Here is a 12,046-nt window from a genome sequence, read left to right as displayed (position 1 = left end):
GTAGTATTGACAACAGCACTCACAGTACAGTGAAGAGATGACAATCGTAAAAGCCATATTAGCACTGATTGATCCACAACTGCCTAATCCTCGTCTCATCTACCTTACAGTAAATACATCCCATAATCCATGCCATCTCTTAGCAACCACAATCATTCTGCTCTGAAATTATTATTATTTTTTAAATCATGTGGATTGGTTTCTAACAAAGAGAGGGTAAAATACAGTGAGAAATCAGACCTTCATAGAAGCCGTCATCATCCATGGTCCCGTACACATAGAGGTACTTCCCTGCCACCAGGGGGAGCTCTGCCTCAGGATGCTCATTGGGCCCATTACAGGGGTTATAACTAGGGGAAATAAAGAGTAGAGTACAATAGAGTCAAGCTGATGAACTCACCGTGTTGCTGCTCTGAACCCAACACAACTGGAAATGTCTCAGGCTAATTATCTCAGGCTAGATGATGAATTCAGGTTTTAAAAAATAAAGTTAAAAACCCAGGTTCAAAAAGGGACAATAATTAAGCACAATACTAGGAACAGTGTATGGACAATTAGCTTGTGGCAAAATTTGACAACATTGCCTAGCTAAATCACATCCAACCATTTCCAAACAAATCCAAGCACAGTTGACATTTTGACACAAACCCTGCAGTACCCTTATGTGACTCTGTGAAAGGGGAATTGCTGAGTGCTGCATTAAAACAACTAATATAAAATATAACATTTTCCAACATGCTAAAAGCGAGAAACAGTGTGGGTGGACAGCACTGGGTTTCATTCATGTATTTGCCTTTGTTCTGGGCAATTTTGTTTGGTGAGAGCAGAGCACTGCATCATTATTAAGAGGTGAGTTCAAACCTCAGTGGGACACTGTGGGTGGAAAACACTGCTGAAATGGGCTGTGCACGGATGCATTTTTAAAGGACACTGTAGTGTAAGGCATCTCAAAGCAGCTCCCTCCACTCACCTGTAGCGGGCAATGCACAGACGGACCTTGCCTGTGAACCTCTTCTTGGTCCTAGTCGTTGAGCTTAGTTCTTTGTCCATCTGGTGAGAAAGAACAAATTTTGAGAGATGTAACAACCAAATACAATTGTTTTTTTGTTTTCGCTTATCATATTATTTTCTTAGGATGACCCTAGGTTTTGCTTATGCAATTTAAATCCATTTTATGCTCTCTATGGTGGAAATCAGTGAGACTGATTTGGCCTTTCATGATAGCAGTGCCTATAATCTTCTCCTTTACACACTTGGTAAACCTGCCAATCCTCCCAGCAGAGGAGAGTAAAAGTAAATAGATCGGCCATTTCACACCCCATCCTCTCTGCCTCACTGTGTTTCCTCAGTCCTGCCTTTCGACCGGAGTGGGACTTCAGCTTAGACTTTCATAACAGGAAGCAATTTTGCAATCATGTAATAAATGCTGTAATTATGTAACATTAGTGTAATAAATTCTTTACCATCTTCAGAGGAGTATTTTGAAAGGGCAAGCAAACTATTTAGGTCCATCCCCATTAGGCCTATAAAATCAGGGCCATCCATGCACTCTCCTATTTCAAGAACAGTATTTTTCATGTCAGAGGCTTGACATGGAATGACACTGAATGAGAGGTTAGTTTGAGTTAGAATGAGTGGAGGGAGGGACAGGCAGATGGACGGTGTTAGTAGGGGACCTATTAGGGCCCACCTCGGTGAGGACGGCCCGTTGGGAGCTGCCAGCTCGGCTGCTGCTGTGGGTGAGGAATGTTGGCTTTACAGACAGGAGCTCCGGCTTGTCCCCACTGATCTGGAGTGGTCGGATGAACTCAGAGATCACAGATCTGCTCAGCGGACTCTCATTGCCTGGGGGCAAAACAAAGGAACAGCTCCGATCTGAAACATGACTGCGCCTGCTAAAAATCATATTTCTATCTGTGAGTAATAATAATGTCCAAAATGGAGTGCTATATATATATATATATATATATCACAGACTATTATTTCTCCTTTTCATCGTGATTGTCATTATCACCATTCATCATCATCATCATCATCATCAATCATCCATACTTCATTTGATAAGATACCAATAAAAGTAATACATGATACCATATAACATTGCAAGAAACCACAGGATACAACCCATTAACAATTAGAAAAATAAGAATCATAATTGCATTAGTGTTATTAAAAACATGGTCTAAAATACAGATCCTTATGTAATCAGAAGGTGAGTCAGATCCCTGGCACAGGCCCAATGTAAAGGTCAGTATTTTTGGCATGTATTTAATTATTTAAGTTAACAACAAGCATGTGCCAAGCTGTGGTAAAGGTTATGTCATACAGTACCATGATTGATTATTTCACTACTTGTTCTATGTTGATCCATGTACGTCACAAGCATGGCCTTCCTGATCTCCAATTTCAGGAGCAGCTGCACGTTTCTCTTCCCATCCTCATAATACTGGATTGTTTATTTAAAATGTACTCTGGTATCGTTTTTCTCTACGGCTCCCACTGTCTGATTCAACAGTTCAAACCTCCTGTCACGACTTCGGCCGAGGCTGCATCCCCTCATTCGGGCAGGCTTCGGCGTAAGTCGTCACCGGCTTACTAACCACTGCCGCCCCAATCATCATCACAATTGTCTCGTCTTGTCAATCACACACACCTGGTTCCTATCCCCTAATTAGTCTGTGTATAAGTGTTCCCTCTGCCCCCTTGTCCTTGTGGGTGATTGTTAATTGTGAGAGTAATGTAGCTCGGTGGAGCTACTCATAACATTGTGTTGCCAGGGTAGATTTTCCCCCTGTGCCTATGTATTATTGGATTCCGTTACAGTGTAATTGCCAGGGATGTTTGATTCCCCTGTGCCTGTTTCGTTGATCGCTATTGGAGCGCATTTGTGTGTCAACGAAGGAATAAACTCTGTATTCGGTGATTACCCTCCTGCGCCTGACTCCTTTCACCACACTCACCACACCTCCCACATACAGCTCACAGATGACGGAAATAACATTATTATTGATATTCTTGTCTATGGGCTGTGGTCGATGACTTACAGTACACAGACAAGCTAAAAACAAAGCTCTTCTGAGATTCCTCTGACCTTTCCCTGTGGGGGCAGCCAACCCGTTGAGGAGCTGGGAGAGGGATTTGTTGGGAGATCCGGGGGTTTCACGCACAGTTAAGGGATCGGTGCCACTGCCAAGGATATCAAACTTTCCAGTCTGTAGCCGAAACTTCTCCAGCTCTTTGGACAGGAGGTTGAACTGCTCACTCTGTGTCCGACATTTCTCCTCCAGCTCTCGGACTTTGGCCTGGCGACAGAGATCGAGTTGGAGAGAAAGAAAGAAAGAGAGAGGGAGAAAGGGAGAAAAATGTAGCGAGAGACAAGAGAGAAAGTAACAGAAGGAAAGAAAGTGAGAGAAAGAGAAAATCTGAAACCCAACACTGTATACTTATCTAAATACACACACATAAAATGAGGTAGGATGAGATATTGGTCTTTAAAAACGTGGGTTTCATTCCTTACAGAGAAAAGGGAGTTGACGCCTTAAAGTTCCTATCAGGCAAAATACAGTCCAGTCATAAACACCTAAACTAGTGACAGTATGCAGATCACATGCAGGACTACAGTTAATGCACATTATTCTATAGAGCAGCCTCTTGCTAAGAGGAAGTATGCATACCAAAAACTGCACTGTGTTCAAAGCGCGGGGAATGCTCCTCAACTTCATTGCACAGAGATAGTAAAATAAAGGCAAGAGTCATCATGAGTTACGAAGCTGACAAAAGAGGGGCAAGAGCAATTCAAAACATCATAGAACCATGCAGTCAAATCCTTGGCTTTCTACAGTGAAATACTGTCTGTAACCACACACCCGCCCGTTGATAGGAGACTATAGTACAATGGGAGCACGGGCAGGCCTAGCAGAAACCCCAGGGGTGCCCAGCTCATGATCTGCTCTTGGGCAGGGGTAAGTGTTCAGTGTTAACCATTACATTTTACATTTTAGTCATTTAGCAGACGCTCTTATCCAGAGCGACTTACAGTTACTGAGTGCATACATTTTTCATACTGGCCCCCCGTGGGAAACGAACCCACAACCCTGGCGTTGCAAGCGCCATGCTCTACCAACTGAACTACAGGAGGCCTAACCATGAAATGTAGACAGACAACCCCTTATCACATAAACCCAAATCAGCCCGTTCATCAGACCACCCTGAGAGTGTTGCTAAAGCTACCATGTCATTCGCTGCATGCACTCCCCAAAGCACAGTGATGCCTAATGCACGATGTCTATGGCATTTTGTTCAGCTCTGAGTGACTTTCATGCAGACAAGTTATTGTTTGTCAGTGCGTGAACATGCTATTAGAGGAGGAGTGACCTTTGCAATCACTGCATATGATTCAATGGGTTGGTGCATTAGCACAGAGGGTGATTAGCCTATCACCATCTCAAAGCCCTCCCCTGGATGTATGACCAGTACTGTAGCAGCCTAGAGAAACACATTGCACTGCATGCAACGCCAACCACAATTACCTCGTCAGAACAGGATGATAGGATCAAACTTTCCCTCTTTATCTCTGGAAGTCTTTGCTTATTTTTGTCAAATCAGAATGTTAAAACGTCCTCATAATATAAATGGTTTCCATTATGCCAGCATCTAAGTAGAATCCCTCAGACATTAGAATGAAGCCATAACTAAAATGAGGGATGATAAGAGCCTCTCCTATGTCCCAGCCAGACCTTCTGTCCTGCTCTGTCCTGTCCTGTGACAAACCATCTCCCCAGTGTCTGTCCGGTAAGCAGAGCGGGCTCTGAGCCAAGTGGAGTGTGGATGCTTGCACATGCTTTGATGTCAAGCTGAATGGAGCAGGCGAGTATGAGTCATCATTGTATGGAAAGGACAGCCTTGCCTTTGGAAAGCACACATTCAACAACTGAAAAATGTTTCTGTCTGCACTGATACAACAACACCGCAGCAAGCTACAACAAAAAACCTCAGCAATGAATAAAGGACTGGCCATTGTTTCATGTCCAGTATATGACATTGTTCAGCTCTTGAATCTCATGTTTAAAAATGAAACTAAATCTAAAGCAATATCTCCCATCAAAATCAGCATGACCTCTTGATGGACTGCAATCTTGGTTTGACGTACGCATAAAATATGACAATCAATTTAATCCCCAAATCAATACCACATTCAATTCTGAAATGTCATTCCATTAGCATTTACTTCCAGAGAGTCAAAGAAAACTAGGGGGATATATCCCTGATTATTGTACAGGCAGAGATGAAAATATCAAGTAAATAAAAACAATTCTGAAATACCTGCATGCTGTCCAAGTGGTTCTGTATATGCATAAAACACACACCAATAACACAGTGAAAAGAAAAGAAGCACAATTCCACATGAACACTCACACACACCTTGAAATCAAAACAGAAGATTTTCTGTAGCACTCATGCAAAATCACTTGTTATTAACAATAATAAACAACCACAAATATCAAAAAATATAATGATCAATAATGATGTACAGCATGTGGATATAACACTGTTTGAATATACTGAATACACATTTACAAAAACACAATAGCTAATTTGTCATGTCAAAAGCACTGTTACGTTCTTATTTTGCACTTGCTAGTTACAGTGAGGGAAACAAGTTTTGATCCCCTGCTGATATTGTATGTTTGCCCACTGACAAATACATTTTAATGGTAGGTTTATTTGAACAGTGAGAGACAGAATCACAACAAAAAATATCCAGAAAAACGCATGTCAAAAATGTTATGAATTGATTTGTATTTTAATTAGGGAAATAAGTATTTGACCCCTCTGCAAAACATGACTTAGTACTTGGTGGCAAAACCCTTGTTGGCAATCACAGAGGAGAGGTCAGACGTTTCTTGTAGTTGGCCACCAGGTTTGCACACATCTCAGGAGGGATTTTGTCCCACTCCTCTTTGCAGATCTTCTCCAAGTCATTAAGGTTTCGAGGCTGACGTTTGGCAACTCGAACCTTCAGCTACAGATTTTCTATGGGATTAAGGTCTGGAGACTGGCTAGGCTACTCCAGGACCTTAATGTGCTTCTTCTTGAGCCACTCCTTTGTTGCCTTGGCCGTGTGTTTTGGGTCATTGTCATGCTGGAATACCCATCCACGACCCATCTTCACGGCGTAGTGTGTTACCAATTGTTTTCTTGGTGACTATGGTCCCAGCTGCCTTGAGATCATTGACAAGATCCTCCCGTGTAGTTCTGGGCTGATTCCTCACCGTTCTCATGATCATTGCAACTCCACGAGGTGAGATCTTGCATGGAGCCCCAGGCCGAGGGAGATTGACAGTTGTTTTGTGTTTCTTCCATTTGCGAATAATCGCACCAACTGTTGTCACCTTCTCACCAAGCTGCTTGGCGATGGTCTTGTAGCCCATTCCAGCCTTGTGTAGGTCTACAATCTTGTCCCTGACATCCTTGGAGAGCTCTTTGGTCTTGGCCATGGTGGAGAGTTTGGAATCTGATTGATTGATTGCTTCTGTGGACAGGTGTCTTTTATACAGGTAACAAGCTGAGATTAGGAGCACTCCCTTTAAGAGAGTGTGCTCCTAATCTCAGCTCGTTACCTGTATAAAAGACACCTGGGAGCCAGAAATCTTTCTGATTGAGAGGGGGTCAAATACTTATTTCCCTCATTAAAATGCAAATCAATTTATACGATTTTTGACATGCGTTTTTCTGGATTTTTTTGTTGTTATTCTGTCTCTCACTGTTCAAATAAACCTACCATTAAAATTATAGATTGATCATTTCTTTGTCAGTAGGCAAACGTACAAAATCAGCTGGGGATCAAATACTTTTTACCCTCACTGTACATGGGTATTCATTATAGACTTCAAATCATCACAATAAAGTCATCACGTGAAAATGGGCAAGAATCTATTATTCCACCTGGCCTTGGTCTTTATGCATGCCACATTCACAACCTTCAACAGAGTGCACAGGGTTTCACACACTGAGCTAGTAGAGTTAAGAGGAGTAGAAAATGTCAGACTGGCAGGCAGACGCATACACACTCCAACACCAGACACGCTCACTCGCAACACACACACACACACACACACAACACGGCCAGCCAACCTCCCATCACCCCCCAGTGCCCTGACACTCACCTCTAACAGATGGACGGCACCCTCATGCTCCTTCTTAGCCTCAACCTGAGCCTGTAAAACATAACATGGGGAGGCTGTGTTACATTCAACACACACAACAAATTACCTCTACAACTGGACAACTGGGACCTGGCTGGACAGCACCAAAAAACACTCAACAACTTGGAAGACACAGTGTTTGAGCTGTTACGAAGGCCATCTATGACAACAATGGTGTGTAAACATTCAAACAACAAACTATTCATAATGTATCTTCAATTTACATCTGTGGTGCTCTCCTGAAACTAGACTGCAGGGCTATTCTAGAAGATTCATCTTTGTGTGATATAAACCCATTGTACTGTATAATACAACATAAAATAATGCATGCTAGTTTACTTAATGTGACTGGGAACATCTGTTGAGAAAACTAACGTTCCACATGAATAGGAGAACATCTGCGCACTTTACAATTTCATGAATCCACTTCGCAGGCAATTAATTGTATAGAGTATGCAGAAAGTAGCCAGTGTCTATAGAAAGATAACGCTGTACTGAGCTAATTTTGCTCCTTGAAACAGCGACTGCATGCATATTTATGGCCAACTTGAAAATAAGTAGCACAAACGGCAACAAACACACAGAGACATGGTATAGAGGAGACGGACCCACTGGTTGCCCTCTAGGTTACAGAGAGCTGGTAGTCCCATCCACCAAACTACCAGGTGTGAAACAGGGAAGGGACTCAGGGGGTATGCTAATTTGGTATAGAGCAGACCTAACTCACTCTATTAAATTAATCAAAACAGGAACATTTTACATTTGGTTAGAAATTCAAAAGGAAATTATCTCAACTGAGAAAAATGTCCTCCTGTGTGCTACCTATATCCCCCCACTAGAATCCCCATACTTTAATGAAGACAGTTTCTCCATCCTGGAGGGGGAAATCAATCATTTCCAGACCCAGGGACATGTACTAGTCTGTGGCGACCTAAATGCCAGAACTGGACAAGAACCTGACACCCTCAGCACACAGGGGGACAAACACCTACCTGGAGGTGACAGCATTCCCTCCCCCATATGCCCCCCTAGGCACAACTACGACAACATAACCAACAAAAACGGGTCACGACTCCTGCAGCTCTGTCGCACACTGGGTATGTACATAGTCAATGGTAGGCTTCGAGGGGACTCCTATGGTAGGTACACCTATAGCTCATCTCTTGGCAGTATTACTGTAGACTACTTTATCACTGACCACAACTCTCAGAGCGTTCACAGTCAGCCCACTGACACCCCTATCAGACCACAGCAAAATCAGTCTACTTGAACAGAGCAATACTCAATCATGAGGCATCAAAGCCAAAGGAACTGAATAATATTAAGAAATGCTATAGATGGAAGGAAAGTAGTGTTGAAACCTACCAAAAAACAATTAGGAAACAACAAATTCAATCCATTCTAGACAACTTCCTGGACAAAACGTTCCACTGTAATAGTGAAGGTGTAAACTTGGCAGTAGAAAACCTAAACAGTATATTTGACCTCTCAGCTTCCCTATCAAATCTAAAAATCTCTAACAGAAAACCAAAGAAAAGTAATAACAGTAATAAATGGTTTGATGAAGAATGCAAAAACCTAAGAAAGAAATTGAGAAACCTATCCAACCAAAAACATAGAGACCCAGAAAACCTGAGCCTACGCCTTCACTATGGTGAATCACTAAAACAATACAGAAATACACTACGGAAAAGAAGGAACAGCATGTCAGAAATCAGCTCAATGTAATTGAAGAATCCATAGACTCTAACCACTTTTGGGAAAATTGGAAAACACTAAACAAACAACAACACGAAGAGCTATCTATCCAAAACGGAGATGTATGGGTAAACCACTTCTCCAATCTTTTTGGCCCTATAACAGAGAACAAACAGCAAAAAAATATACATGATCAAATGCAAATCTTAGAATCAACTATTAAAGACTACCAGAACCCACTGGATTCTCCAATTACATTGAATGAACTACAGGACAAAATACAAACACTCCAACCCAAAAAGTCCTGTGGTGTTGATGGTATCCTCAATGAAATGATAAAATATACAGACCACAAATTTCAATTAGCTATACTTAAACTCTTTAACATCATCCTTGGCTCTGGCATCTTCCCCAATATTTGGAACCAAGGACTGATCACCCCAATCCACAAAAGTGGAGACAAATTTGACCCCAATAACTACCGTGGGATATGCGTCAACAGCAACCTTGGGAAAATCCTCTGCATTATCATTAACAGCAGACTAGTTCATTTCCTCAGTGAAAACAATGTACTGAGCAAATGTCAAATTGGCTTTTTACCAAATTACCGTACGACAGACCACGTATTCACCCTGCACACCCTAATTGACAAACAAAGGCAAAGTCTTCTCATGCTTTGTTGATTTCAAAAAAGCTTTTGACTCAATTTGGCATGAGGGTCTGCTATACAAATTGATGGAAAGTGGGGTTGGGGGAAAAACATACGACATTATAAAATCCATGTACACAAACAACAAGTGTGCGGTTAAAATTGGCAAAAAACACACACATTTCTTTCCACAGGGCCGTGGGGTGAGACAGGGATGCAGTTTAAGCCCCACCCTCTTCAACATATATATCAACGAATTGGCGAGGGCACTAGAACAGTCTGCAGCACCCGGCCTCACCCTACTAGAATCTGAAGTCAAATGTCTTCTGTTTGCTGATGATCTGGTGCTTCTGTCACCAACCAAGGAGGGCCTACAGCAGCACCTAGATCTTCTGCACAGATTCTGTCAAACCTGGGCCCTGACAGTAAATCTCAGTAAGACAAAAATAATGGTGTTCCAAAAAAGGTCCAGTTGACAGGACCACAAATACATTTACATTATTTAGCAGACGCTCTTATCCAGAGCGACTTACAGTTAGTGAGTGCATACATTACTTTTATTTTTTCATACTAGCCCCCCGTGGGAATCGAACCCACAACGCTGGCGTTGCAAACGCCATGCTCTACCAACTGATCTACATCCCTGCCGGCCATTCCCTCCCCTACCCTGGACGACGCTGGGCCAATTGTGCGCCGCCCCATGGGTCTCCCGGTTGCGGCCGGCTATGACAGAGCCTGGATTCGAACCAGGATCTCTAGTGGCACAGCTAGCACTGCGATGCAGTGCCTTAGACCACTGCGCCACTGAGCTGCACTTCCTAACCTCCTGAATTATTTTCATGTCGTCTGATATACATCTGAATACAAATTCCATCTAGACACCGTTGCCCTAGAGCACACAAAAAACTATACATACCTCGGCCTAAACATCAGTGCCACAGGTAACTTCCACAAAGCTGTGAACGATCTGAGAGACAAGGCAAGAAGGGCCTTCCATGCCATCAAAAGGAACATAAAATTTGACATACCAATTAGGATCTTGCTAAAAATACTTGAATCAGTTATAGAACCCATTGCTGTTTATGGTTCTGAGGTCTGGGGTCCGCTCACCAACCAAGAATTCACAAAATGGGACAAACACCAAATTGAGACTCTGCATGCAGAATTCTGCAAAAACATCCTCCGTGTACAATGTAAAACACCAAATAATGCATGCAGAGCAGAATTAGGCCAATACCCGCTAATTATCAAAATCCAGAAAAGAGCAGTTAAATTCTATAACCACTTAAAAGGAAGCGATTCCCAAACCTTCCATAACAAAGCCATCACCTACAGAGAGATGAACTTGGAGAAGAGTCCCCTAAGTAAGCTTGTCCTGGGGCTCTGTTCACAAACACAAACAGACCCCACACAGCCCCAGGACAACAACAACAACAACACAATTAGACCCAACCAAATCATGAGAAAACAAAAAGAGAATTAATTGACACATTGGAAAGAACAAACAAAAAAACAGAGCAAACTAGAATGCTATTTGGCCCTAAACAGAGAGTACACAGTGGCAGAATACCTGACCACTGTGACTGACCCAAACTTAAGGAAAGCTTTGACTATGTACAGACTCAGTGAGCATAGCCTTGCTATTGAGAAAGGCCGCCGTAGGCAGACCTGGCTCTCAAGAGAAGACAGGCTATGTGCACACTGCCCACAAAATGAGGTGGGAACTGAGCTGCACTTCCTAACCTCCTGCTAAATGTATGACCATATTAGAGACACATATTTCCCTCAGATTACAGCGATCCACAAAGAATTCGAAAACAAACCCAATTTTGATAAACTCCCTTATCTACTGGGTGAAAAACCACATTGTGCCATCACAGCTGCAAGATTTGTGACCTGTTGCCAGAAGAAAAGGGCAACCAGTGAAGAACAAACACCATTGTAAATACAACCCATATTTATGTTTATTTATTTTCCCATTTGTACTTTAACTATTTGTAATGTTTACTGTTAATATTTATTGTTTATTTCACTTTTGTTTACCATCTACTTCACTTGCTTTGGCAATGTTAACACACGTTTCCCATGCCAATAAAGCCCTTAAATTGAAAATTGAATTGAGAGAGAGAGAGAGAGAGAGTGTGAGAGAACGAGAACGAGAGAAAGGGTGTTTATATGACAGATGAGGTTACAGATGAGGTGTTTATATAACACTTCATATCACGTTCACACTCTCCTGTAAGTAATTGCTGCGCTTGCTTGACGTCAGCTCCTCTCCTCAGAGGAGGCAGGTAAAACGTCAAGTCATCCGGGCCAGCCTTTTAGCAAGCCACCAAAAAACGTCAAGTCTGATCTAAGTTTTCACTGTGCTAAACTGCTCCCCATAGCAGAGTAATATAATAGCCTGTTACTGAGTTATCTCTCTCTCTCTCTCTCTCTCTCTCTCTCTCTCTCTCTCTCTCTCTCTCTCTCTCTATCTCTCTCTCTCTCTCTC

General features: G+C 42.4%; 1 protein-coding gene across 1 annotated transcript in view; it reads right to left on the bottom strand.

Moving 5' to 3' along the window:
- Window positions 1-12,046, bottom strand: part of LOC121551002 (RIMS-binding protein 2-like) — a 46,131-nt gene that overhangs the window by 31,354 nt on the left and 2,731 nt on the right. The window contains exons 3-8 of the mRNA XM_041863497.2: window positions 7,167-7,217; window positions 5,323-5,343; window positions 3,092-3,302; window positions 1,691-1,845; window positions 971-1,050; window positions 241-350 (exon numbers count right to left, since the gene is read on the bottom strand). Coding sequence (XP_041719431.2) covers window positions 241-350; window positions 971-1,050; window positions 1,691-1,845; window positions 3,092-3,302; window positions 5,323-5,343; window positions 7,167-7,217 — 628 coding nt within the window. The remainder of the gene's footprint in view (window positions 1-240; window positions 351-970; window positions 1,051-1,690; window positions 1,846-3,091; window positions 3,303-5,322; window positions 5,344-7,166; window positions 7,218-12,046) is intronic.

This window comes from Coregonus clupeaformis, chromosome 18 (assembly GCF_020615455.1).
Source record: "Coregonus clupeaformis isolate EN_2021a chromosome 18, ASM2061545v1, whole genome shotgun sequence".
Taxonomy (NCBI): Eukaryota; Metazoa; Chordata; class Actinopteri; order Salmoniformes; family Salmonidae; genus Coregonus; species Coregonus clupeaformis.
The sequence above is the reverse complement of the archived record's forward strand: the minus strand, read 5'-3'. Positions and strand labels throughout refer to the sequence as shown.